Here is a 27826-nt window from a genome sequence, read left to right on the forward strand (position 1 = left end):
CCCTGGCCTGGGGCCCAGAGAGGGCCGGAGGGGGTGGGCCCGAGGGCCCCGCCCCGCCGGACAGGATACCCGGTCTCTCCGCGGCCCCCACACACAGCGGGCCTCCGCCCCAGCCTCCGCCAGCCATGTGCAGCCTCCAGGAGCTGTGCTCCGGCCTGCCCCTGCGGCCCCTTCCGGAGAACCGGGGCCGGCGGGCCGGGGTGCCCCACGCCCCAGTCAGGACCCCCGGCCTCAGCCCCGCTGAGGAGCAGGTGAGAGGCTGGGCCCCCCTGCCCCGCAGGACTGCTCAGCCTCTGGGAGGTTTGGGAGGGCTCTTCCCACCAGCTGCTACCTGCCACCCCGGCCCTGGGGGCTCCCAGTGAGGGTGGCTGTGGGCCAGGCACCCCCGTGCCAGCCTCCATCGCACCCGCCTTACTCCTCCCGGCTGCCCTGGGGGCGTCGGCCTCTGGTCTCCACTGACCGAGGGTCCCTGAGGCTCGAGGTCACGGCTGGGCGCCATCACCTGGACCTTGGGCCCCCAGGGCCCAGGGGGTCTGCTGCCCGCGCCTCCCGGGAGCACCCACTGGCCTGGGACCTGGGGGTGGGGGCGGGGCCCTGGGGACTGGGGAGGCACGGGTAGGTGGATCCCGTCACCTCCTCCTTCCTGCTGCCGTTTGCTCTTTGACCCGGTCTTTGACACCGAGCTCCTAAATGGGCTTCAGTTCCCTGGGCGGTGGGGGCTCCTGGCAGGGCTGGTCACCAGGTCCAGGCTCTGATTACACGCTAGGCCTTTCGGCCCCACCCCCAGCCTCCCAAGAAGGGTGGAGGCCAGGGAACGAGGGAATGAGTCCTTGCAAGGCCGCTCCCCAGGGTCGGACCATCCGGGTCTGTGAAACGGAGCAGGTGCTGGGGTGGTGGGCGCACCTGGGAGCTCCCCCAACCCCGGGTTCCTGCTCATCAGCTCACCCTTCATCACATCCTTTCAATACAAATACCAAAGAGAGAGTGTCCTGAGTTCTAGGGGCTGTGCTAACAGATTACCAAACCCGAGGGGCCGGGACCCCAGTTCTCACTGGCTGTTCGCGAGCACCGGTGACGACTGGGGTATGTGATCGGGGGCTGAAGTGGGGGTGTCTCGTGGGCCCAAGCCCTCAGCCTGTGGCCAGGGTCTGGGGGGACTCTGGTCGACAGCACCCTAGTGGGACTGAACTGAGGGCTGCCGGCAGGGGGGGCGGGGAGGCGGGCCCTGGAGGAACCATACATCCAGTCCCCGGGGGTGACGCCTGCGGGAGGACCCCCAGGGGTCTCCTGGACCGTCCCAAACCTGTCCCGGCGTCCTCAGCCACAACCTTCACTTTCCTGGGGCTGCTTTTCTGTTTTACTTAAACGTCCCTTTGAATGTCAACATGAGCTTTTAGAGGTAGTTATAAGAGAGACGCAAGTCACGTGTTATAACATTCTATAATTTTTGGTGTCTCCTTCTAGACACATTCTGGTGCACACAGATGTGTGTGTCCTTCTCGAATCTCTAAGTGGGAGCTGTGCACACAGGCTGGCTTCTTTTGAGGCTGTTCCTCATCAGTGTGTTGTTGTTGAAGTTCATGGTCTGGATGAACGAAAATGTGCTCCCCTCTTAGTTCTTTTGTGAGTAGTTGTTGTTGAGTCGCTCAGTCGTGTCTGACTCTGCGATGGACCGCAGCACGCCAGGCCTCCCTGTCCATCACCAACTCCCGGACTTTACTCAAACTCATGCCCATCGAGCTGGTGATGCCATCCAGCCATCTCGTCCTCCGTCGTCCCCTTCTCCTCCCGCCTTCAATCTTTGCCAGCATCAGGGTCTTCCCCAGTGACTCAGCTCTCCACATAGGTGGCCTAAGCACTGGGGCTTCTGTAAGTAGATTTCTGGTCACCTGCAGAGTGTGCTTGGCTGTGGGGCAGAGGGAGAGTCCTTTCACATCCGTTAGAATCGTCCCCGCGTTCCTCCCCCCCCCGCCCCACGCAGCTGCTCTTGGTGACCTCACCCCAAACCACACCCCACCCTCGGGGGCTGTGCTGGACTCACACCCCAGGTCCGGAGACCTCCCACGCCGCGGACACAGTGCCCGCAGCTTCTGGAGAGCGGGGCCTCGGGGGCTCACTTCTGGGTCTTCGGTGACGCCAGAGTCTTCTGCTGAATGAACGAACGAGAGTGTGTGCCGAACCAACACCCTGAAAGAGCTCAGTGGGCAGAACAAACCTAGAAGGGCTTCTTGGATGAGCTGGTCTTGGCGCCAGGGGCAAGGTTCCCAGACTGGGGAATCTGAGCTGGAGGCTATTCTGGAGGTCGTGAGTGACCATGTGGAGACGGGTCTGGGTGGACGAGCCCTGTGTAGGCCCAAGCTGGGTGTGGACCTGGGAAGCCAGGCCCTGCCTGGTCACAGAGAGGCTGAATGCCACCTCTGGGCACTGCGTCAGACAGGGGCTGGCCCACTGGCCACAGAGAGCGAGGCCCACATGGAGCTGGGGGTGGACAGACGCCCTGTGTGGAAGCCATAAGCGTGGAGACGGTCACTCCGGCCGTTGGCCCCGGGCAGCACATGCCTGCCAGGTGCTGCCCTCCACTCGGCCGGGTCCCCAGGCAGCCCTGTGAGGCGGTGCCTTCTGCTCGTCTTCCGAAAGAGGAGACTGCAGTTCAGAGAGGTGCGTGTGCGGGTCGGGGACCCGCAGGGACAGACTGGGGTGCCGGGGTCTGGGCCCCGAGGCACAGTCTCTGGAGAGGCCCCCCGCCCCGCCAGGAAGAGCCTGACTCACAGTCTGGACCTGGCGGGCCTCACTTCAGCCCGGTTCTGGTGAGGACCCCCTGGGGCTGGGCTCCAGGGGTGTGGGGCTCAGACAGGCCCAGTCTGTCAGATCGTTAGAAAAGGGAACAGAGGAAGCCAGAGTCCGGCGGGAGTTCGGGCCCGTGTAGTAGGTCGAGCGCCCCACCGGGAGGGTGACTGTGTGCCTGTGACGTGTTGCTTTTGAAACTTCTGTCAAGCTTCGTTTTCGCTTGCGAGCTCTGATTATAGGCTGTTCACCGATTTAAAAAAAAAGCACGCAGTCTCTGTGTCATGGGCCAGACCTGACCTTGAAGGGCTTGACCTCCAGCTCACGCCGGGCCCCACCTGCCCTTGAACCCGAGTCCGCAGCTTCCTGCCGCGTGCCCCCTGTGCCCCCGTGCCCCCCCGTGCCCCCCGTGCCCCCCGTGCCCCTCCCACCCCATCGCTGCGTGCAGCGTGCACGTTCCTCCTCGGGGCCCTCCTATCGGGGCTCCCTCCCTGGAGTGCTGGGCCAGAAGTGGCACCGGGAACACGCCGGAAACTAGACCCAGAGACACTGCGGTGGCCACCCGACGCGCCTGACCCTCTGGTGAGCCCGGGAGCCCCCTGCGGGCAGATCCCCAGCCACCTTTTGCGAGGGAGAAACACACATTTCTGATCGTTTTTCCCCAGAGAGCAGGAGCCATGCGCTTTTATTCTATGTTGAAGTCACCCAGGGACTCGCCACGCAAACCTTTCAAGTTCCCCTCACTCCTGAGCTGGGGTTTCCTCACTGCCCTTCTCGCCCTCGACTTCTTCCAGAATCATCTCTCCCCCACCCATCCCATGCACCCCTTGGCCCCCAGGGGACCCTTGATGTGTGGTGCTGGACTTGGGGTGCATAGGGCAGGCTGTCCCCCCCGGGCTCTGTCCTCAGCCCCCCGGCCACCTGGCTCTGGCCGGCCCAGCTCTCTGTCTCCGGGGCGGCCCTCTGCCCTGCCCACCTGGTGCCTCGGGGCCCAGGCCGGGCCGCAGGCTCCTCTCCTGTCGCCTCCACCACCCCCGGTCAGTATCTTGCCCGAGGCTCGAGCTCCCTGTCCCCTTGGTGGATTTGTGTTGAATGAATACGTTCACATCAGCTCCTTATCGCGCTCCTTAAAGGAGTTTGTTCTGCAGGGTCGGCTGGTTGAACGCATGGCCTCAGTGTCCACCCCTGACACCCGGGCGTCACCCCACTCCCCTGCCTTCAGGCCCCTGCCGGGTGCTGGGAGGGAGAGGGCGGGGTAGGGGGGTCTGGCCGGACACTCGCCCTCCTTGAGCCCAGGGAAGACTAAGAAGCAAGGGAACAAACCCACTCTGGAGCATGTGGAGATGCTCAGCCCGGGGAGGGGCCCCCAGGGAGGCAAGCAGCCCCTCCCACTGTAGCCCAGGCCGCAGGCCATGTCCCTCTCTGGCCCTTGCCGGGGCTCAAGCGGCCTGGTGCCTGGTGAGCATGCAGAGGGAGGGACTGGAAGGCAGCCGACAGAGAGCTGGAGGGCAATCAGGGAAGGCTTCCTGCGGGAGGTGACAGGGTAATGGCTGGCGTGCGAGCTGGGCAGTCTCAGGGCTGGGCCCTGGGCCTCCTGAGTGGAACAGGGGCACATCCGGAGGGCAGAGCTCCGCCTGGAGCCTGCACACCCTGCCGCCCTCACCACTCCCCCCCACCGCCCCGCCAGCTGGCGCTGAAGAACGCCCTCCGCTACTTCCCCCCGGATGTCCAGGAGGTGCTGGCCCCCGAGTTCGCCCAGGAGCTGCGGCTCTACGGCCACATCTACATGTACCGCTTCTGCCCCGACCTGGAGATGAGGTGAGTGCCGTGGGCTCGGCTTGTCCCCTTGGTACAGAGACCTTGCTGTGAAGTGCGCCTCCTCCGGGCTGGAGCCTGTCCAGTGGTGGGGAGGGGCTGGCCCAGAGCACCTCCTCTGGTGGGAGCTCCAAGGGGGGGCGCCTTCTGCTGATGCCAGGGCTGGCCATCCGCACTGGCAGGGCCAGGGGACGGGCCGGGCCGAGGCGGGACCCGACGTTCCAGGCGCCTGCCCCTCGACGGGCCTGGCAGCTAGACCCCTTGCAGGGCCTATCCGGTGGAGCGGTATCCCTGCCGGACAAGGGCGGCTGCAGCCATCATGCTTATGATCATGAACAACCTGGACCCGGCCGTGGCTCAGGTAATGGCCCGGACGTGCGGGCGGGGTGGGTAGTGGGAACTCAGCATGCGAAACACACCCAGCACTCACAACACTTGCAAGCTTTCTACTTGGACGCAGTGACAGATTCGATACATACACAAGTCGCTTAGTCATGTCCAACTCTGTGATCCATGGACTATACAGTCTCCAGGCCAGAGCACTGGAGTGTGTAGCCTTTTCCTTCTCCAGGGGATCTTCCTGACCCAGGAATGGAACCTGGGTCTCCTGCATTGCAGGCAGATTCTTTACCAACTGAGCTATGAGGGAAGCCCCGAGAGAAGCTGCAAAACCAGCGTGGGGAGGGCTTATCGCCGTCTCCCGGGCGCTCCCTCTTTGGTCGTTACGACAGCATCAGCACCACGACACCAGCCTTGGCGTCAGAAGGTGTCGCTTTATGTCCGATGCGTGCGTGCTTAGTCTCTCAGTCGTGTCCGACTCTGCGACCCCCTGGACTGCAGCCTGCCAGGCTCGTCTGTCCATGAAAGTCTCCAGGCCAGAACACGGGAGTGGGTAGCCACGTGAAAACTGGAAAGGAACGGGCTGAATGCTGTGGTTGGTTGCAGTATATCCAAAATACCACAACGTGGAATCAGTATAAAATCAAGATGTTTTATAGCGTTGTTTCCCCACCAAGTCTTGGAAACCAGCGGTGGGTGTCCTGCCTAGAGCTTGTCCCGTGGGCTGTGGCTCAGGCGCAAAGGCTGCTGGCAGAGCAGGCCTGTGACCCTGCTGGTCCACGTGGGTCTGGCCACACGTGCCTGTCCCGGCGTCCTTGTGCGCCAGCGCGCCCTGCAGCAGCCTATTCGAAAGAGGACAGCCTTCAGGGGGACCTGAGAGTTTGCTTGAGGGCAGGAGGGTCCCAGGATGTGAGCGCTCCGCTGAGCCCTGACCAGGTCTCCCCCCCAGCCCCCCACTCCTCCTCCAAGGGCCATCAGCCACTTGGCGGGGGGCCATGACCCCTGAACCCTGCCAAGCTGGGTGCCTCCTTCCCCACACCCACATCTCAGGCGGCCCCGCATCCTCCACAGTTTCCCCAGGAGCTCGTGACCTACGGAGGAAACGGGCAGGTGTTCAGCAACTGGGCGCAGGTATGGACCCCGGACTGTGCGGGCAGGCAGGGGGTCCCCACCACAGGCCAGTCCACCACCTACCTCCGCCCCAGCCTCCGGCCTGGAAGCACCTTGAGACTGGCTCAGGGGCTCGGGCTCTGCCTCCCTGATGCCCGAGAGCCCAGAGGTCAGAGGTCCTGCGGTGGGGCCACTGGAGGGGAGTTGGCGGCCTCGTGGGGGGACTTGGGGCCAGTGTGGGGACCCCCCTCACCACCCCTGTGCCTTGTTCTCCTGCAGTTCTGGCTGACAATGTCTTACTTGGCCCAAATGACCGAGGAGCAGACGCTGGTTATGTACAGCGGACACCCGCTTGGCCTTTTTCCCAGCAGCCCCGAGGCCCCCAGGCTGGTCATCACCAATGGGATGGTGGGTCCCGGGGCCGCAGGGAGGCCCAGCCGCCACCCGCCCGCCGAGCCGTCGCCCCCGAAAGCCACGGCGCGGCCCCCAGCCCTCCGCCCACCCCTCTCTTGCAGGTCATTCCCAACTACTCCTCCAGGACAGAGTACGAGAAGCTCTTTGCCATGGGGGTTACCATGTAAGTGCTGTTGGTTCATGACGCAGCCTTGCCCAGGCCCTACCTTAGAGCAGCGCAGCGATCGTGGCTTCAGCTCTGAAAAGCCCTCACCATCAAAGCTCTATAGCACGATTCCGTATTTACACATTTCCCGCTTGTTTTCATGGATGTCCCTGAAGTTGTTATACACGTGTGAGTGAGCGAACATGCAATTTGAATCCTATTTTTTGCAAGGACTCAGGTCCTGGCTGCAAAGGGGGCGTGGTGATGGCTCTGGCCCCCGAGCTGTGTGAGAATGAGTGTGACACTGCCTGAGTGGATGGGACCCTGGGGGAGCACGCTCCATGGCGGGCTTTACCCGCCTCCCTGGTGGGTGTGTATTGTGTCTACACAATCGTTCTATTCACACAAGCTTGCACGACAAGGATAACCCATGCCCCATTTATCAGAAGAGGAAGTGGAGGTTCCCAGAGGCCCTGTGCTTGGCCCAAGTTCTGGGATTGGCTTGGAGTTTGGGTGTGTGAGATCCAGGATCCGCCCTCAATCCAGAGGAGAGAAGGGACCAGGGAGGCTGCTGGGGGCTGGCGGACTGGGTCCCCGAAGTCTTCGGGGAGCGCAGTCTCATCTCCTGTCACGGGGCTGAAGACGCAGATGCTGAACGGCCACCGCGCGGTGCACGTGGGCACCTCCTCCCATGATCTAGCCTAGAGCGCTCAGCAGGCCGGGGGCTCACTCCCGGGAGCCTTGTTCTGTGGCCTGCGGAGCTGCCCGCTGACCGGCAGAGACAGCGGCTCCTGCAGCCTGCAGTGGGGCTCACCGCGGGTGCTGATGTGTGGAGAGGTCCTTGCCAGCCTGGTCGTCAGAACGGGGCCCTTTGTGTAAATGACAGCAACCTCTCGAGTGCTGTGCCCCGACTCTGCCAGAAACTAGGGGACTGGCCTTTCCTACAGGCTTCTGTTTTGACTAATTAATGAGCTCATCTCTGGCTGCGCGGGTGTTGCTGCGTGCGGGCTTCCTCCAGTTGCCACGAGCAGGGATTGCTCGTTGGGGTGGCTCCGGGGCACGCGGGCCTGGGTGGTGGCTTCAGGAGTTGTGGCCTGTGGGCTCACCTGCCCTGAGGCACGTGGGATCCTTCCAGACCTGGGATCAGACCCACGCCCCTGCCTTGGCAGGTGGACTCCCCTGGACCGGCAGGGAAGTGCCTCCTTTTGTTGTTTAAGGAGAACGCCGATGCATGTGGGGCAACAGAGCTCCTTAGACCCCGGGGAGCGGGGTGGGGAGACGCCACTCCAGCACCCGCTCACGCCCCTGCGTCCGCGGGCAGGTACGGCCAGATGACGGCAGGCAGTTACTGCTACATCGGCCCCCAGGGCATCGTCCATGGCACGGTGGTGAGTGGCGGGCCGCGGGGCCGTGGGACTGGGGGGCTGAGCGAGCGTGGGTGGTGACTCCTCCTCCTCCCCCTCAGCTCACTGTGCTGAATGCGGGGCGGCGCTACCTAGGGCTCCAGGACCTGGCGGGCAAGGTCTTTGTCACCTCCGGGTTGGGTGGCATGAGTGGGGCTCAGGCCAAAGCCGCCGTCATCGTGGGGTGCATCGGTGTGATCGCAGAGGTGAGCCCGCGGGAGCAGCCCCCCACCCCCTCGAGAGCCCCCCTGACGCCCTCACCCTCCCTGCTCTTGCCTGTGCCCTCCCAAATCCTCCCATCCCAGCGTGGGTCCCACGGCAGCAGACACCCCTGCCTTCCAAGTGCCCATCACTGCCAGGACCCACGCTCCCAGGACCCAGCCTCCCTTGCCTTGGGGCCCTGGGGTCCAGCCAGGAGACGGTAAACCTGTGAATAAGAGCAGAGACCGCCCCCCCCCCCCATCTGGACGGAGCTGTCAGGTCAGGGGGAAGAGTGGAGGAGGGCCAACATCTGTAGTCTCTTGAGCTTCCCTCCTGGGTACAAAGTGGCTTCCCCAGCTCCAGCCACCTCATCTATATTCAAGGCAGACAGAAGGGGAAATGCCAGCAATGGCTGACTCTAGCAGAAAAATAATGCCATAGAAACTCCTTTTCCCACGTTGGTCAGATGGCTCACATGGATGTTGTCATCTACAAGGGTGGAGAAAAGGCGTGAGAGGGCAGTTGGGATTAGCTGGAGCACAGCGTCTCCCTGAGTGCAGTCAGGGTTTGTTGACGTGGAGGAGGAGGCAACTTGCAGCAGCTCGTAGGGTCCGCCCTGCCCTGTCGGGAAGGGGGTGATCTTCACCCCTGCCCCGTGGTCCCAGGTGGACGGCGCGGCCCTCATGAAACGCCACAGGCAAGGCTGGCTGATGGAAGTGACTGACAGCTTGGACCGCTGCATCGAAAGACTCAGGTGTGACACCTGGGGGAGTGTGGGCTGGGAACTCTTGATCTCTGCTTCTCACTGGTGGCTCCTGGGAGTGTGGGGTGCCTGGGTGCGTCCGCGCTGCCCACACATGCGGTCTCACAGACGTCTGTCATCCTGCGGGCGGCCCCTCAGCTCAGCCACGGTTTGGCAAAGACCGTGTCTTGCGTTTCTCCCTTCTGTGCCTCGGCGCCCAGCCCAGAGCCTGGCACACAGGAGGTGCCGATCGGGGCTGCTGAACGTCCACAGGATCCGTCTGGACCTGCGGCTCTTCCCCAGGGCGTCCAAGGCTAGTGCGGGGTCCCAGGACCCTTCCCAGCTGCATGCCATCTGCTGAGATTTCTTGATGGGGACAGGCAGGGCCACCGGGAGGCTGCTCCTCAGATGCTGTCTGTGAAGCATTCTCTCAACTGACTGCTCTGCAGAGCTGGGCGCCTCCTGTGTGGGGAGTTCGCCTCGGCACAGAGGGCTTCACCTGCTGTGATTAGACCTGCCCAGGGGCGCAAGGGAACTTAGGTGACACTGTCTAGAGACACACAGAGTTTAGAAATACTCCCATTACTGAGACTGGAGACTCTTTTGACACAGATCTTTGAAAACTTGCTGAAAACCCTGCATTAATTACTGGAGAAATTCTAAACTCCTCGTGTGGCAGAGAGGGTCTTAACCTGATCTGGCTCTGACCCTGTGGGTGCATCTGGAACACAGGTGCACACGCACACACTTGCACACGCACACGCACGCACTTGGATGCTCATGGGCACGCACACACACACACGTCCAGCCACTGTGACGTTTCTGTCATCTCTGAATTTTTGTCACTCACACAAAGGTTGGGCACTTCGCTCCCACAGTCACACACAGAAACACACGCGCAAGTCCAAATCAGAGTAACAAATGCTTCCACAGCTGCTTTCATGCGTTCAGGTCTCCTGTCCCCCAGACATGCTGTAGTTTTTCCAAATCAGGGTCAGAATCATCTTTCAAACCGTCTGCAACTTGAGGGTCGCCTTGAGCGGCTTCTTCCAAGATCCCTCTGAGAGCCCTAGGAGCAAGGACTCTAATGCTCCGGAAGGAATTCTGGGCCTCGCGGGGGCGGGGCTGCACCTCTGTCAACAAGTCCTCGGGGAGGGCCCCCGGTCCCCTGTGCCCCTCGGCCGGGGGCCTCGTAGGTCCCCAGGCCTGCACTCACGCGGTGTTGTGGGTGCCTCCCGGGCCTCTGCGTCCTCACCAGCTGGGCGCCGGGGTGCGGGGTGTTGGGGTGTTGCCCTGGGCAGGTGTGACTGGGCCGCCTGTCCTGCCCCTTGCAGGGAAGCAAGGAAGAGGAAGGAGGTGCTCAGTCTTGGTTACCATGGCAACGTGGTGGACCTCTGGTGAGTGGCGAGCTGGCCGCCTTGAGGACCCCCAGTGAGCCCTCGGCCGCGGCCCCAACACTGGTCTGGGGCTCCTGGCTGTCGCGGCCCTGATCCTTGGACAGCTCGCGGCAGACCCCCCCACCCCCACCAGGGGGTGCAGGATGAGCCCCATGCCTGGCTACGGGGCCTGTGGGCTGGGAGCACGTGCGCCCTCCTGGCTGGGCCCTGAGCTCGGCTGCTGGCAGTACCCGGCCTGACCGGCCGTCTCCCCGCAGGGAGCGCCTGGTTCACGAACTGGACACGACGGGGGAACTCCTGGTGGACCTGGGGTCCGACCAGACGTCCTGCCACAACCCGTTCAACGGTGGCTACTACCCCGTGCAGCTGGGCTTCGCAGAGGCCCAGGGCCTCATGGCCTCTGACCCCACTGCCTTCAAAAGCCTGGTCCAGGAGAGGTGGTGCCGGACGGGGCTGCCCGCGCAAGGGATGGGGGCGCACACGGCCTGCTGGGGCTGTGGACGGCGTGGCTCCGGCCTCCGCCTGGTTCTCCCACAGCCAGCTGTGTGGCCTGTGCCAGACCCTTAACCTCTCTGCTCCTCTGTCCCGCCTCTGTCAGACAGGGTCATGAGTGTGCTGTTCCGTGGGGATGTTGGGGGCGGGCTGGGGTTACATTTGCAAAATACTGGGGGCAGCTTCCAGCACCTATGGGTGCTAAGTAGATGCTGGTAGAGGGCAGCCCAAGGTGCTTCCTGAAGAGGTCATTGCTTGTTCAGCACGGAGCCTGGGCCCCGCGCCTGGCTGGCTGGGACCTGTAGGCACTAGCTGAGTGACTGCCTGCAGTGTCTCCCCTGAAGGGGGAGAGGCTCTGAGGAACCCCAGGGGTGGGGGGCTTCCCAGTGGGAGGCGCTGGAGGTGGAGCAGGCAGGGGCGGGGTCAGTAGAGGAGGAGTCGGGTGGGGTCAGGAGGAGTGGAGTCAGAAGGGGAGGAGTCCGATGGGGTGCAGTCAGGAGAGGTGGAGTCAGAAGGGGAGGGGGTCCGATGGGGTGGAGTCAGGAGGGGAGGAGCCCGAATGGGGTGGAGTCAGGAGGGGAGGAGTCAGAAGGGGAGAAGTCTGACAGGGTGGAGTCAGGAGGGGAGGAGTCAGAAGGGGGTGGAGTCAGGAGGGAGGAGTCCAAAGGGGGAGCAATCATATGGGGAGGAGTCAGAAGGGGAGGAGTCAGAGGAGGAGTCTGATGGGGTGGAGTCCGGAGGGGAGGAGTCCCATGGGGAGGAGTCCGCAGCAAGCTAAGTCCAAAGGGTTCCCGGCAGAGGTGCTCGCGCTGGCGCTGACTGCTGACGGCTTCTTTGCAGCCTGCGGAGGCACGTGTCAGCCATCAACAGGCTGGCCCGGGAGCACTTCTTCTTTTGGGACTATGGCAACGCCTTCCTCCTGGAGGCCCAGAGAGCCGGTGAGAGAGGCAGGAGGGGCTCAGGCACACTCGCCTCACTGCAGTCCTGGCCGGCCCGTCGGTGTGGCCAGCAGGATGGGCCCTGGCATGCCTTCTGGGGGTGGCCCTGCCAGGCCTCCGCCTCGCCAGGCCTCGGTCTCTCCCGGTGATTCTGGCCCCGTCTGTGCGCACAGGGGCCGACGTGGGGAAGCCGGGCGCCAACAGGACAGAGTTCCGCTACCCCTCCTACGTCCAGCACATCATGGGGTGAGTGGGGACGCTCCCGGCGTCTGTCCTTAGACGCGCAGGCCAGCAGATCTGCTCACACTGCCCAGGCCGCCTGCTGAGACCTGTGCTTGATCCCAGGTGGCCTCAGCCTGGGTCATGGGGTTTCCACCCCAACAGGCAGGGGGAGAGGAGCTGAAAACGTGAGAGTCTGTGCAGGGCCTCAGGGAGAGGACGGGGGTGGAGGCCATGCCTGAGGTCGCCTCCGGAGAACACTCCAACCTACGGGTGCTCAGGGCTGACCTACCCCCCAGGTCCTGCACGCTGTGGCCGAGGAGCTGTGCATCCCCCAGGCACGCGCCCCAGCCCTGAGCGGGTGGCCAAGGGCCCGATCCCTGCAGCCCTTGTGCCTTCCTGGCCACCGGGGGTCTGAACTCGCGGGGACAGGGCAGCTGCTGCAGGGAGAGGACAGGGTGGAGTCCGGGCTGGGGCAGCCGGGCGGGGTGGGAAGCCCCCGGGTCTGCAGCAGAGGGGACCCCGGCGGGGGCTGGGGTGGGTGAGAGAAGCCAACACCCTTCTCAGCACCCCCCCCCCCCCCCCGTGGGAGGGGACAGGGCCAGAGTGGGGCCATGACCACAGGCCTGGGGGGCGGGGACTGCCCAGGGGGCAACAGGAAGGGAGCCCAGCAGAGGCTGGGTGGGCACGGAGCCTAGGGAGGGCCTGCGCCCCTCTGTCTGGAGCCCCCTCGAAGGTCGGCTCACAGCAAACGGGGCCGAGTTTCTGTTTATTGTGCATTCTCACGAGCACTGCCTGGTTTTTGGGTTGTCTCTAACCTCAATTTAGGAAGTTCTGCTTGTCTGTGTCCCGGCTCCCTGCTCCCGCAGCCAGAGAAGCTGCAGCTCTGGGAGGGACGCTGTGGTGATGGAGGGGGCAGGCAGGGTGGGGACCGCTGCACGTGCTGGTTGAGAGGCTTCCGGCAACCTTGCCGGTCGCCGATGCTCCGACTCACGACACAGGGCCTGCGCATGCGCATATACCCACTTCGTGCACAGCCTTCACCCCGTCAGTTCTGGAGCATCTGCGGCCTCCCTGACCTTGGACCATGCTGACCCCAGCCCCAGCCCGGCCAGCCCCAGGTGACGAGCCATCTGCCTTTGCAGGGACATCTTCTCCCAGGGCTTTGGGCCTTTCCGCTGGGTGTGCACCTCGGGAGACCCCCAGGACCTGGCGGTCACAGATCGGCTGGCCACGTCTGCGTTGGAGGAGATTGTTGCTGCTGGAGGTGAGGCTGCCGGTTGGAGATGCTGACGTGTGGGTGGCGCCCCTGGCTGGCAGTGCTGGGAGCCTGGACGCAGGGTCCCCCGCCTGGCACCGTGAGCCCAGGGCATATTCTCAGGGGTTGCCTGTCAACGGTGCTCGGGCTCCTGTAGCCGGCCCTGTGCTGCCCCCTCCACGTGTCCAGGCCACTCTGCTGTTTCCATGTCAGAGCTGCCCCAGGCCGTCTGTGGACACAACGTGGCTTTGCCCCGCCCTGGGTGGCCCTGGCCCAGCCGCAGACCCTCTTTGTGTAGTGGACGGGGCAAGAGGACACACTTCTTTATGGCACCTCCCCGGCCCCCTGCCTGTCACAGCTCCTGCCCTGTTGCTCTGCGGCTTCTCCCTGGGCCCAGGCAGCCTTCTCTGGGAGTGGTGGGTCAGCCTTTGCAGCTTGTTGTAAATCCTCCGGGCCCAGTTTCACCCTGCCTCCCACATCTGGGTTGAGTGGGCTGAGTGGCAGGGGCTTAGGGTCAGGGGACCCAGGAGGAGAGCCTGATGGGCGGAGCCACCTTGTGGGCGGGGTCACCTTGTGGGCGGAGTCACCCCTACTGGCTCCGGAGGAAGCGGAGGCAGTTCAGTTCAGTTCAGTTGCTCAGTCGCATCCAACTCTTTGTGACCCCATGGACTGCGGCACGGACAGTCCTCCCTGTCCATCACCAACTCCCGGAGCTTGCTCCAACTCATGTCCATCGAGTCAGTGATGCCATCCTACCATCTCATCCTCTGTCGTCCCCTTCTCCTCCCGCCTTCAATCTTTCCCAGCATCAGGGTTTTTTCCAGTGAGTCAGTTCTTCGCATCAGGTAGCCAAAGCTTTGGAGTTTCAGCTTCAGCATCAGTCCTTCCAATGAATAGTCAGACTGATTTCCTTTAGGATGGACTGTTTGGATTTCCTTGCAGTCCAAGGGACTCTCAAGAGTCTCCTCCAACACCACAGTTCAAAAGCATCAATTCTTTGGCGCTCAGCTTTCTTTATAGTCCAACTCTCACATCCATACATGAGTACTGGAAAAATCATAGCTTTGACTAGACAGACCTTTGTTGGCAAAGTAATGTCTCTGCTTTTTAATATGCTGTCTAGGTTGGTCATAGCTTTTCTTCCAAGGAACAAGCGTCTTTTAATTTCTTGGCTGCAGTCACCATGTGCAGTGATTTTGGAGCCCCCCCAGGTAAAGTCTCTCACTGTTTCCATTGTTTCTCCATCTATTTGCCATGAAGTGATAAAACTGGATGTCGTGATCTTAGTTTTCTGAATGTTAAGTTTCAAGCCAACTTTTTCACTCTTCTCTTTCACTTTCATCAAGAGGCTCTTTAGTTCTTCTTTGCTTTCTGCCATAAGGGTGGTGTCATCTGCTTATCTGAGGTTACTGATTTTTCTCCTGGCAATCTTGATTCCAGCTTGTGCTTCATCCAGCCCAGCGTTTCTCATGATGTCCTCTGCATATAAGTTAAATAAAGCAGGGTGACAACATACAGCCTTGATGCACTCCTTGCCCAATTTGGAACCAGTCTGTTTTCCATGTTCGGTTCTAACTGTTGCTTCTTGACCTGCATACAGATTTCTCAGGAGGCAGGTAAGGTGGTCTGGTATTCCCATCGCTTGAAGAATGTTCCACAGTTTGTTATGATCCACACAGTCTAAAGCTTTGACATAGTCAATGAAGCAGAAGTACATGTTTTTCTTTCTGGAACTCTCTTGCTTTTTTGATGATCCAACAGATGTTGGCAATTTGATCTCTGGTTCCTCTGGCTTTTCTAAGTCCACCTTGAACATCTGGAAGTTCATGGTTCACATACTGTTGAAGCCTGGCTTGGAGAATTTTGATCATTACTTTGCTAGCATGTGAGATGAGTGCAATTGTGTGATAGTTTGAACATTCTTTGGCATTGCCTTTCTTTGGGATTGGAATGAGAACTGACCTTTTCCAGTCCTGTAGCCACTGCTGAGTTTTCCAAATCTGCTGGCATATTGAGTGCAGCACTTTCACAGCATCATCTTTTAGGATTTGAAATAGCTCAACTGGAATTCCATCACCTCCAAAAGCTTTGTTCACAGTGATGCTTCCTAAGGCCTACTTGACTTCGCCTTCCAGGATGTCTGGCTCTAGGTGAGTGATCACACCATCGTGATCTGGGCGGAGCCTCCTCCAGCTTCCGGATGTTGGTGCAGCTGCAGACCCTCAACCTGCCGGGCAACTGCTGGTGTTCCCATCATAACCACCCTCCAGGGGTGATTTCAAGCAAGCGAGGCTCCACGTGGAGCGGGATCAGGGTGTCCACCAGCCAGAAAACCTCGGGGCACAGCTCCTAGTAAGGGGCGGGGACATCACTAAGTGATGTGGGAACATTACTTTCATTTTTAATACAATGTTTTCAGTGTATTTGACTGAAACTTTATAGACATCTGTAAACCACAGGCTCACAGAATTCCTGCAGATTTAGCAGTCTGTTCCCACGAGCACCTTGGCGGACCCCCCTCTCCAGCCCTCCACTCTTAACTGCCAGCCTGTCCTACCTCGAGAGGCCTAGCATCTGTCAGCCTCGGAGCCTCTGTACTCGCTGCCCCCTCTGCAAAATGCTGTTACCTCAATTCCATGCAGCTGGCTCCTCTTCAGCATTTAGGACTTGCCTTGAGTGTCATCTCCCCACAGAGGCCTCTGGTCCCCCTGACCCCCTACCCCAGTCTCAACTGCACTTGTTTCCTTCTCAGCCCGCAGTAGTCTTGGCTCTGGTGCCTGGCACGCAGCAGATGCTCCTTAGATATTTGCTGCGGGTCGGGCCCTGACTCACCCGATTGCTGGCACTGCCATTGCCGGAAGTCGGATGGGCTGGTGGGGAGCTGGGGATGGGGGCACCCCGACTCTGCTCGGGGTCCAGTGGTGGGTGCAGATGGGTGCCTCAGCCCAGTGGCCTTGCAGCGGGAGTGTGCACCCCCACTGTGGGGCAGGGGCTCTGGTACCTGTGACACCCCCTCCCCTGCCTGCAGTGACCCCGGCTGTGAAGCTCCAGTACGTGGACAACATCCGCTGGATCCAGGAGGCTGCCAAGCACCAGCTGGTGAGGGCTCCAGCTGGGGGGCGGGAGTGGCGGTGTGGACCTTGCCCCAGGTGAAATGCTGCTCACCACCTGAACAGCTTGGGGAGTCCCTACTGGCCATCTCGCCCAGGGGCCACTGTACAGAGAAGCCCGGGGCCTTTCAGAAGGTGGCCTGGACTCTGGGGCAGCAACCTGGGTCAGGTAGGTCCTTCCTCCCATCATTGCCCGGCAGGGCCCTGGAGCCAGGCCTCCTGATTTCTCAGTTGTGTGACCTGGGGTGAGTGGCTTGGCCTCTCTGGGCCTCCCCTCCCGTCTGCACAGTGGAGATACTGGAGGTAGTATGGCCCCTGGCTGTGGTGCGAGGCTTGGAGCACGACCTCTGCGGGGCCAGGGCAGGGCTGATGGGTATTTCTGTGCCTGTGAGCGTGACCACACATCAGATGACCCGGGGAGTTGGGGGTGGGGGTGGGGGCGGTGTAGCAGAAGGGTGTCTCTGAGGAGCTGACTTGCAAGTTCAGGCCTAAGTGGGGCTGAGTCGGGGGGGGGGGGGGGGCGGGGTGGTGACATTTGGGAAGCAAAGGGACCAGCCAGTGCACAGGCCTAGGGAGGCAGCCGGCCGGATGCGCCCAGACCAAACAAGGGACGGGCATTTGGTTCTGATGGCTGGACGCTGCCACGTCTGCACCAGTGGGCCCTTGGCCTGCGGTTCAGCCGCGCCTGCCCCAAGTGGTGGCCCCCGCCCTGGGCTTCCCAGTCCAACCCCGTCCACCCAGACTGCCGCCGCCGCCTGTACCAGTGGTTGCACGTGTGTTTCTCCACAGAACCCCTCATGCCAACCACCCAGTGCCTGAGATGTCCACGGCGATCGCCGCTGGACTTGAAGACCTGGGCCTGGGGAGGGTGGGGCAGGAGGTGGAGATGGGGGCGGGGCCTGACGGAGACAGTAAGTCACCTCCCAGGAGACGCCGGTCAGCCTGGGGCCCCTGGGCTAGCCCTGCGGTGACCGGTCAGGAGGGACATCCGCACCAGACACCCCCAGACTGCACTAGGCACAGGGCCGGGCGTGGGGGCTGGACTCAGCGACTGCCGGCCAGCGTCTGGGGGGCGTGTCTCCTGAGCACCACCCTTCTCACCACAGGTGGTGGGCTCCCAGGCCAGGATCCTGTACTCGGACCAGAAAGGCCGTGTGGCCATCGCCGTGGCCTTCAACCAAGCCATCGCCCGTGGGGAGCTCAAGGTGGGCGCCCCGCCAGGCCAGCCCTCAGGCCCGGGCTCTGCTGTGGGCCCTGCCGTGAGACTGGGCAGTCAGGGGCCATCTCTGAGCCTTGTAACCTCAAAGCGTGGCTTCCCCTCCAGTGTTTCTGGCTGTCTTTGTTGAACTGTCCCTTTCGCATCACTGCAACCCCAACCGCGTCTCCGTCTCCCTAGCTGTCAGTCCCGCCTACCTCGCTCAGCGCATGCGCACATGGCGCTACAGCTGTGGGCTGTTTAGCTGTGTGGCGCTACAGCTACAGCGCTTCATCCCCCCTCCCTCTCCGCCTCCTCCTTCCTCGCCCCTCCTTCCGGCCAGCCCCGCCCACCTCGCTCGGGCACATGCGCACCTGCCGCCTCTTCGCCCCCTCCCATCCTCCGCCACCCCCTTCCTCCCGCCTCCTTCCAGTCAGCTCCGCCCACCTCGCTCGGCGCATGCGCGCAGAGCGGCTCTTCATCCCACCTCGCTCTCCGCCCCTCCTTCCTCCCGCCTCCTTCCAGTCAGCCCTGGGCACCTCGCTCAGCGCATGCGCACACGGCGCCTCTTCATCCCCACCCCTCCCTCTACGCCCCTCCTTCCTGAGAGCCGCCCCCCACCCACCCAGGTGCAAGCCTTGCTGCAACGCGGGGCTCTGGGGGGAGCACAGGGCAGACAGGGTCCCGCCCGGTGCAGGTGGAGGACACTGGATGCGCGGGCAAGGCCATCAGTCCACGGTCTCTGAGCGCGCGGCGCTCCGCGGATAAAGTGAGCGAGGAGCGCGCGTAGGGTCAGAACTGGGCTCCGTGCTGCAGGCGGAGCCGTGAGTGTCCCCCGTGCCAGCGCACTGGGCTGGGGATCCCGTGCAGAGCGGGGTCAGGCCCGGCTTGTTGAAGCGCAGGGAAGCTCCTGCGACCTCCGGTGAGAGCCGAAACCCCTGCCTGTTCTGCAGCCCTGAGATGGGGGCTCCATAAAGTGGGCGTGGTGAATGGACACGGTAGCGGCGACTCAGAGCCAGCACCTGGGGGCGTACGGGCTCCGGGTGGACAGAAGGGGCATCTCTGGGCGGTCGTGGGGGGCGTTGGAAACCCCCTGCGCCCTCCTGCAGAGGGTCTGCTTCCCAGGGAAGTCCAAAGGGCGTCTGGCGTGGCCTGACCCTTGAACTCTGCCCCGGGCCAGGCAGTGGACACCGCCTCTGACCTTTCATGCCCTTCCACACCGCAGGCGCCGGTGGTCCTGAGCCGAGACCACCATGACGTAAGTGGCACCGACAGCCCCTTTCGGGAGACCTCCAACATTTACGACGGCTCTGCCTTCTGTGCAGGTGAGGAGGACAGGGCGTCTAAGCAGTGTTTCTTTCTGTTGGGTTTGAGTTTTATGTAAAAATCAAGTGGTTCATTCAGTCTGTCACGGTGCTGTGGAAAAGGTTGCTGGCTTCTGAGGGGGCAAGGCCCAGGGTGACCAGCCCATGATGGAGGTGGCTCTGGGACACGGGACACAGTTGTAAATGTGAGCAGGAGCCGGTGGACCGGGCCAGTGCATGCCCGAGACCTGGGCGCACCCCATCACGTGCCAGGTGGTCTTCAGAAGGTCCTCAGGGTCCTCCTCTGTGACGAGGAGCCAAGAGCAGGTCCTTCTTTGTTGTGAAGGATGCACTGAGTTTGTGTGTGGGAGTCACGTTGGCTCCCCCAGGCGGGGTTCTGTGAGGGGCTGTTAACCACCACACAGAGCTTCTGCCTTCTGCTCCTGGGGGCTTTCTTGTCCCCAGCAACCAAGGCTCCTTCCGTCATGGATGGGATCCCCGGGGAAGGAGTGGACACCCAGGAACACCAATCCACATCACTTTGAGAAATAGGTCCATTTCATAAAAGTTGTGAAATTGATGGGTATAGAATCATAATCCTTTATTATCTTTCTAATATCTGTGGGGTTCACACTGTCTTTCCTGATGTTAGTCTTTTCTGTCTTTCTCTTTCCTTGATCAGCCTGGCTAGGCATTTTTTAATTTTATTGATCTTCTCAAAGAAGTTTTTAGTTAGATTTTATTCTATTACTTTTTTGCTTTCAAATGGACTGATGTCTACTCTTATTTTTACTATGATCTTTTTCCTATTTACTATTGGGGTTTAATTTGCTCTTCTTTCTCCAGTTTCATGAGGTTTTCTTTTCTAATAGAAATGTTTTAATGTTATGAATTTCCCTCTAAACGCTGCCTTAGCTGCATCTCACCGATTTTTTGAAAAATATATTTTTGTTTTTATTCAGTTCAGAACACTTTTAAATTTCCTTTGATACATCCTCTTGGAACAATGGATTATTGTGAAGTATCTTTTTAAATTTTCAAGTTTGGGGAGATTTTCCAATTATCTTTCTGTTACTGATTTATGAGTTAATTCCATTATAGTCTGAGAGCTTTGTATTCATCCTGTTATTTTAAACTTGTGTTAAGGGTTGTGTTGTGGCCTCGAAGGTGATCCCTCTTGATGCCCCTGGGAAGAACGTGTATTCTGCTGTTACTCAGGGGCTTGTTTTTTTTTTTTTTCTTTTTAAAAATTTTCAGAGGTTTTTTTGATGTGGACCGTCTTTATTGAATGGGTTACAGCACTGCTTCTGTTTTATGTTCTGGTTTTTTGGCCGTGAGGCACGTGGGGTCTTAGCATCTCACCAGGAAGATGACGTTTTAGCCACTCGACCACCAGAGAAGTCCTGGGGGCTTGTTCTCTACATCTCACCTGGGTGAAGTCGGTTAGTAATGCTCTTCCTGTGGTCAGGATCCTTGCTGACCTTCTGCTGCCCTGTCCCCTAGATGAGCGAGAGCCAGAGGACGCAGTGCCCAACTGCACTTGTCTGCTCCCTCTGCAGCCCTCGCGCACTGTGCTGCTGGCGCTTGAAAGCCCTGCTGTCAGCTGTGCCCTTGTTTATGTGTATTGTCTCTTCTTGGAAAATTGACCTCTTTATCATCATGTGCCAGCTCTCTTTATTTTATTTTTTTTATTTTAAAACATTTTTTGGCCGCAACATGCGACACATGGGATCCTAGTCCCCCGACCAGGGATCAAACCCTGGGCCCCCTGCGTTGGGAGCGCAGAGTCTTAACTGCAGGACCACCAGAGATGTCCCTCTTTACCCTTGATGATACTGCCGGCTCTCACGTTCTCTGACGTTAATGTAGTTTACATTGGTATTCTTCTGCCAGTGTAACAGCTGACCACAAACCTTAGAGGCTGGAAGCAGCAGGAGCGTGTTCCCCGAAGTTCTGAAGGCCCAACGTCTGAAATCAGTTTCTTGAGGCCTGGGTCAAAGTGTGGGCAGGGCCCTGATATCTCAGGAGGCAGCCAGGGGCGGGTGGGTCGCTCCTTCGCCTTTGCCAGGTTCTGGAGCTGTTCCGGTGCGTCTCACAGTCCCACGCTAGACGTAAGTCATTCCCAGGACCCCCGCCTCTTCTCTGTGGGGGCTTTGGGGAAGAGCCCACCAGGGGCCAAGGCCTTTGTCCCTGGCCCAGGGGCCTGGGTCTCAGGGCAGCTGCAGCTCTCTCAGCAGGCCCTTGGACTGGAGTGAGGCTTGGTTCCCTTCTCTCTGTGGGTGCCTGTCTCCCTGCAGAGTCCTGTCTGGTTACCTGCCCCGGGGCCTCACCCAGTGATGCCCAGGAGCAGTCTGCGGTGTGCAGCTTGTCCCGCGCCGCTGGCGTGCTTCTCTGAAGGGTGGGACTGATGCTGTTTGTCACCTGAGCGGCAGTTCCTCCACCCTCAGTGCCTCTGGGGTGCTGCACCTGTGCCTGTGCTGGGCAGGTGGCAGTGGGGATCGGGCACTCACTCGGTGCTCCCGCTTCACTGGGCTCTGAGAACGCAGTGTCCGCGGTTCCTACAGGCGCCCTCCAAGGTTCCTGTCTGACCACCCCCCCACCCCCCGACCCTGGCCCAGGCTGGCCGCCTTGCCCGGGGCTGACCGCGCTGTCTTTCTGCAGACATGGCTGTGCAGAACTTTGTGGGCGACGCGTTCCGTGGAGCCACCTGGATCGCTCTGCACAACGGCGGGGGTGTTGGCTGGTAAGAAGGTTCCCGAGGGCCAGTGGCGCGGGTGGGGGCTCCCTGGAAGTCTCGGGGGGCCCTCCAAGGTCCTGCGCCTGTCTCTCTGAGCTCTCTCCGCTGAGGGCTCCTTGTGTGAACTGGACGTGGGGGCCTTGGCCAGCCTGCACCCGTGCAGTCTCCTGCCTCTCGCAGGACGCCGTGAGTCATCTTGTCCTGTGTGGTTCTCTTGCTGCTGTGGCAGATGTTGTCCAGGGAACCCTCAGAGTCATCCTGGCCCCGTCCTTTCACTTTGCCGGGGTGGCTGGGCTGGGCGGTGGGAACCTAGATCTGGGCTCCCTGGCTCCTGGCCCCGCACTGCCCAGCCAAGCCTATCTCCAGCCCAAGCCACGGACCAGCTGGGGTTCTGGGAGGCTCCCTCCTGGGCCATAGATGAGTGCCCTCCTGAGGTCGTCCCTAATTCTGAACCAGGTTTCAGCCCATGGGCGTTTCCAGCACCCGGTGTCCTGAAGCTCAGCTCAGCTCCGGCCCCATGCTTTCAGCCTGGAGACGACACCACCTCCCACAGCTAGGGGCTCAGTGCCTCTGGGCTCCCCCTCTGCCCACCACCTCCCACAGCTAGGGGCTCAGTGCCTCTGGGCTGGCCCCCTCTGCCCACCACCTCCCACAGCTAGGGGCTCAGTGCCTCTGGGCTGGCCCCCTCTGCCCACCACCCCGTGTCTTGGCTAGGGGCTCAGTGCCTCTGGGCTGGCCCCCTCTGCCCACCACCCTGTGTCTTGGCTAGGGGCTCAGTGCCTCTGGGCTGGCCCCCTCTGCCCACCACCCCGTGTCTTGGCTAGGGGCTCAGTGCCTCTGGGCTGGCCCCCTCTGCCCACCACCCCGTGTCTTGGCTCCAGTCTCAGGTCCGCAGCATCACCTGTGTCCCCCCCGCCCCCTAGCTGGAGATCACAGGTCCCTACGGCCCCCGGCTCTGTTGCCCTGCTTTGCTGGAGCAGGTCACGGAAGGCAGGAATTTCTGAAAAAAATTACAAAAGACGTCAAAGTGTGTGAATCAGTAGCCAGAGGAGACACACGGGGTGAGCACGCAAAGGACCACCTGATGGTGGGGGCCGGGGCAGGCGCGGCCACGCGTGCCTGTGTTCTGGTTCCCCAGCCGGCCCCTCTCAGGCCCCTCCTCTGGGGCTTCCCTGCAGGATTCCTTCCATGGGTGTGACTGACTCCATCACTGGCCACGGGTGACTGGTTCCACCTCCAGCCCTTCCCCCTCTGCGATGGTCAGGGGCTGGGCCCCAGGTTTCAAGCACAGGCCACAGGGTGGCTCCTCTGGCAGCCAGCCCTGCCCCCTTGGGTGAATTCCCAAAGTCACCTCATCAGCAGAATGAAAGACACCTTCACCCCGCTCATCGCAGGAAATTAGAAGGGTTTAAGGAGCTCTGTGCTGGGAACCGTGGACAAAGACCAAATGTTTATTTCTCGTTATAAGTAACGATGTCCCATTCGCTGCTGAGAAAAATGAACAACTGGTGTCCATCCTAAAGGAGATCAGTTCTGAATATTCATTGGAAGGACAGATGCTGAAGCTGAAACTCCAATCCTTTGGCCACCTGATGCAAAGAGCTGACTCATCTGAAAAGACCCTGTTGCTGGGAAAGATTGAAGGCGGGCGGAGAAGGGAAGGACAGAGGATGAGATGGTTGGATGGCATCACTGACTCAATGGACATGAGTTTGAGTAAACTCCGGGAGTTGGTGATGGACAGGGAGGCCTGCCGGGCTGCAGTCCATGGGCTTACAAAGGGTCAGACATGACTGAGCGACTGAAGTGAACTGAACCGGTGTTTATTGCAAGTGGACATGTGGCAAGCGTTTGGATCTCCTCCCACCTAATCTCGGAGAAAAAACACTCAGATGAGAAAACTGAGGCAGCGGGCGGCTCAGGCTGCACTGCCAGGGCGCCCTGGCTGGGGGGCGGGTGTCGCCTGCGCGGCTCTCTGGACCCCTGGGCCCTCGCAGCAGCAGGGGGCGCTGTGGCCCTGCACAGCAGGACAGCTCTCCAGACTGGCCGCCTCTGAAGTGACCTCCCAGCCCGTTTTGGCCGGAGCAAGCCTGGCCGTGCCTTCCAGAGCCCAGTCCTGCACGCTGCAGCCTCCGGAGCGTCCCCGTGGGCCAGCTTGGCCTTGGGCCCTCTGAGGCTGGAATTCCGAGCCTAGCCCAGTCAGGTGGCCCGAATGAATGGAAAATGTGACCGGAGTGCGTGACCGGAGCAAACCAGGAAGGGAGGGATTGGGCCCCGTCACCGGGCGCCGGCCTTTCGGGGCTCAACTTGCTGAATGCGTTCTGGAGACGACGGGATGCCTCTGGCAGGGGCCAGAGCCGGCAGTGGAGCTGGATCTGGATTCAGATCTGTCGCCCCCAGATTCCTGAAATCGGAGCCAGGGCGGCAGAAGGCAGGCGGGGCAGGACACGAGGGCCTCGGGGCACTGCTCGCCGTGGGGGCCCCCCCACTAGGCTGCCCCCCCAGGCTCTGACGGCGCAGCCCGTGAGGCGCTGGCACCGAGGCCATTAGTCGTGACGCCCTAGGGGGCTCCTTTGGGAAAGTGCCTCAGGTTCACTGCAGAATCCGTGCATAATTTAATCCACCAGATACTCCTGCAGACCTTCCCGGAAAGGCAGTGGGGAAACCACCACCCCCGCAGCCTTCCAGCTTCAGCTGCATCTCTTGCTTCCAAGTCATGGTTTCCCCTGACGTTTCTCGGTTCGCTCCAGGTTTCTCCACTGCATGTGGGCTCCCTGTTTCTGAGCCGATCCGTGTCAGCACTGGGTCCCCTGCAGGCCCTGCACCCTGCCCTGTCTGTTCGTCTGTTCTGACCACGTGCTGGGGTCTGGCCCATGCCATCTGCCCCGCAGTCCCAGCTGGTGGCTGCCATGTAGATGGGGACGGTGGACTGCAAAGCGGGATACTCAGCGGTCAGGCTCTGCTCCATAGAGACAGTGGACCCTGGTCCCTCCCGGGAGGGTGTGCAGGTCCCTGCGGGCGGGACCAGCCCCCAGGACCACGTCTCTAAGGAACAGATGCACTGTCCAGGTTCGATCCCTGGGTCGGGAAGATCCCCTGGAGAAGGGCATGGCTACCCACTCCAGCATTCCTGCCTGGAGAATCCCATGGACAGAGGAGCCTGGCGGGCTGCAGTCCGCGGGGTCTGGGACACGACTGAGGGACTTCGCTTTATCCGGATACTGACGCTGTTTCCCCACCAGAGCACATCTTGAAGCCAGCTGTGTGTGGGCATCCCCGAGGGGCCTGTTAAGATGTGGATCCCGATGGCAGGTCTGGAGTCAGGGTGCGGAGTCTGCGTCCCTGCCCAGCTGTGGGTGATGGTGCCATGGGGCCCCTGGGGGGTGGCAGCCTGGGTTCTGAGGTGACCTGCCCGCTCAAGTCTCACTGTTTCTTGGGGACAAACGGCTGCGACAGCTTCATGCTGCTCAGGCTGCTAATGGTGAAGACCTGTCATGGGAGCCGCGGCTCCTGCAGGGCCCACGCCGTGCACGGGGTCTCCCAGGACACTTAACATCACTTCCCGTCATCAGCTCGATGGTCCCACCTCAGAGGCAGCTGCACCCAGAGCTTGACTCTGCAGACACTGACTGCTCGGCCACAGTTCCCGAGCGAGGACTCCCGTTTGCATAACCTCCCCAGCCCCGGCCGCTACCACGTGTCAGACCTGGGGCCGTGGGGTTAGTGGCTGAGAAGTTCCCACCCTGTTGTTTGGCCCTGAGATGCTTTCTGTCTCCAGGGACTCGTGGCTGAGTTCTGCCCGCTTTTCTGCTCATCTCACGGTGTCGGATGTCTCCTTAGTACAGCCAGCACCAACCTTACGTGTGACCTTCTCCCCGGGACCATTATCTGGCCAGCATCTGCTCCACAACATGAGAGGGCTCCCCCTCTCTGGTCATCCTCCTGGCCCCAGGGCTCCTCTGACTGGGTTTGCAGAGGCCGCCTGGAGCTGAGCACCTTTGCCCCAACTGTCCATGCCTGGGAGTGACCCTGAAACCCTTTGGCTTCTTGCAGGGGTGAGGTGATCAACGGGGGCTTTGGCCTCGTGCTGGATGGGACTGAGGATGCCGAGCAGAAGGCCAGGCGGGTGCTCAGCTGGGACGTTGCCAACGGAGTGAGTGACCGCCAGCACCCCTCAAGGCTCTCCCCTGTGCAGACTGCAGACCCTCCTCCTTCCGGAAAGGTCTGCAGCCCTCCTGCCGCTGCGGTGTCTCCCCCAGCCACTGCCAGGGTGGCCCTCCACGGCAGACAGCCGGCGCTTCACCCGGGCTGTGTCCTGTCCAGCCTGTGTCCGCGGGGCCTGGGCAGTGCGCCCTTCCCGACACTGCGTCTTTGTGCATCCGAGAGCACAGCTGCGCACGCTCGTGTGTGTCCTGACGCTGTATGTGGTGCGGGGCCCCATCCCAGAGGGACCACATATCAGGGCCCGAAAGGGGAAGCATGACAGATGGGGGTCGCGGTGATGGGGGTGGGTTTACGGGATGTGAGTGAAATGGGGAGGGGGCTGCGGAGCCCAACTGCAAGGGTCCAAGGCTTAGACCAGGAGGCCTAGGAGAGCCGCCGGGCGACTCCCGGGAGCCCCCAGGACGGGGGCTGGGCTTCCTCCTGGAGGCCGGGAGGCTGGAGGGAACGGGTGGGGCGGGTGGGGTGCCAGGGCCATGTCGGGGGGCCCCTGACAACACAGGCCAGATGGGAGGAAGGGAGCGGCTGGGGAGGACCTGAAGCGGAGCCGAGGTGGTGTGCTGGGGGGCCAGGCGGGGTGGGGGAGGCGGACACGCGGGCTGGGCGGGGCCTGGCACCGAGGACATGCCCCTCCCACCCCCCAGGTAGCCCGCCGCTGCTGGTCCGGGAGCCCCATGGCCTACGAGGTCATCTGCCAGACGATGCGGGAGGACAGTGGCATGGTGGTGACGCTGCCGCATGCCGTGACGGACGAGCGTCTGCTCCAGGCCCTGCGGCTGTGAGAGGACCGGGCGTCCCGCGGTGCCCTGGCCCCCGGGTCCCGCCCTCACCTCACATTCCCCGCCCCCTCCACTGCTCGCCGTGCTCCCCTGGGTCCGGAGCTTTGCACATGGGCGTGTGTGGACGCGTGCACACACACACAAGCATGCACACACAAAGCAGGCACGCACACGCACACAAGCTCGCCCTCTCTGTCTCCCCACCCCGGAGGCAGTCACTGCATCCCCATTTTACAGACCAGGCAGCGAGGGGGGCCCTCTGCTCTCACCACGTGGCTCCCCTGGGGACCTGGAGGGCAGTGAGGGTCTCGTTCAGTGCGGGGTGCTCAGGCCTGCTGTGGAGGGGACTCCAGGGGCTGGTGCCCAGAAGCTTGGCTGAGTGGGGCGCTAGCCAGCCCCCGGAGCCACCTGCATTCCTCCTCCCCCAGGCGCAGGGTTCATTTGGCCAGGTTCTCATCCAACGTCTGTGGTCCCCCAACCTCTGACTAACTGTCCACGCCAGGGACCCACAACTTGGGCTCACAGGCCAGCCTGGCTCTGACCATGTTCCTTATTCTTTGTCCTCCCAGCCCTGCTGGGCCCATGACAGGCTTAAACTGAGAGAGACTTTGGGGATGGGTCTCCAAGGAGCCCCCAAAAACCTGACCCCCCCCCCGGTGTCTAGTCTCAACCACACAGTATGGCCTGTCTCCTCCCCACTGGCCATTCTGCCTTTGCCTGAGCTAACAAAACCCCAGTGTTGCCTGGGTAGCAATATACACAGAAGGAGTAGTTGATTTTCCAGCCTGCCTAGTAATCAAGAATAACCATTGACCTGGTTCCAGCCCAGCAGACTGTGGAAGTCTGCTGGACGGGTCTGCTGGGAAAGCTGTAATAAAAATGGACTGATATGGCTGTGTCACAGTTCTGCTTTTGCCCCTTCTTTCTGCCAGAATCTCAGGTGTGATGCCTGGAAGCACAGCAGCGCTGCTGTAACCATGAGGGGATCACTGAATGCGTGGAGGCTTGTGGAAAGGCAGAGGTGCCCGGGCTCCTCGCAGCCTGGGTGCTGCTGAGCTAGTCCTGGGCGCCTCTCCTCTCCTTGGTCCTCACCTGCTCAAGCCACCCTCGCAGGCTTCTGTTGCACACGGCGAGCGTGGGGTCCAGATGTGGAGGAGGCTCCACTCTCTCACCATGGGCTTTCCAGAGGGGTCCCCTATCCTGGAGTCTGGGGCCAGAGTCCT

General features: G+C 61.4%; 1 protein-coding gene across 3 annotated transcripts; it reads left to right on the top strand.

The window, feature by feature from the left end:
• The first annotated feature begins 73 nt into the window (after nt 1-73).
• On the top strand, nt 74-27493 carry UROC1 (urocanate hydratase 1). 3 transcript variants are annotated; one of them, XM_019958089.2, is made up of 20 exons: nt 74-251; nt 4472-4602; nt 4867-4960; nt 6010-6069; nt 6328-6456; nt 6564-6625; nt 7929-7995; nt 8073-8216; nt 8877-8965; nt 10288-10350; nt 10608-10787; nt 11683-11780; nt 11954-12026; nt 13145-13266; nt 16286-16356; nt 17474-17572; nt 18788-18887; nt 21528-21609; nt 25657-25825; nt 26469-27493. In XM_019958089.2, the coding sequence occupies exons 1-20, from the start codon at nt 126-128 to the stop codon at nt 26604-26606; spliced, it is 2097 nt and encodes a 698-aa protein (XP_019813648.2). In that variant the 5' UTR covers nt 74-125; the 3' UTR covers nt 26607-27493. The 3 variants fall into 3 exon arrangements, with proteins under 3 accessions (XP_019813648.2, XP_070633147.1, XP_019813651.2); XM_019958092.2 differs by having other exon boundaries at nt 75-251; nt 25657-25756; XM_070777046.1 differs by lacking the exon at nt 10608-10787.
• The last annotated feature ends 333 nt before the right edge of the window (nt 27494-27826 follow it).

The sequence above is a fragment of the Bos indicus genome, chromosome 22 (assembly GCF_029378745.1).
Source record: "Bos indicus isolate NIAB-ARS_2022 breed Sahiwal x Tharparkar chromosome 22, NIAB-ARS_B.indTharparkar_mat_pri_1.0, whole genome shotgun sequence".
Classification (NCBI taxonomy): domain Eukaryota; kingdom Metazoa; phylum Chordata; class Mammalia; order Artiodactyla; family Bovidae; genus Bos; species Bos indicus.

What these genes read in the sequence shown, in the direction of transcription:
- UROC1 (XM_019958089.2), top strand. Translation starts at nt 126, where the DNA reads ATGTGCAGCCTCCAGGAGCTGTGCTCCGGCCTGCCCCTGCGGCCCCTT. An exon ending in TGTTCAGCAACTGGGCGCAG is followed by an intron (nt 6,070 to 6,327) that starts GTATGGACCCCG and finishes GTTCTCCTGCAG; the next exon opens with TTCTGGCTGACAATGTCTTA. An exon ending in GCATCGTCCATGGCACGGTG is followed by an intron (nt 7,996 to 8,072) that starts GTGAGTGGCGGG and finishes CCTCCCCCTCAG; the next exon opens with CTCACTGTGCTGAATGCGGG.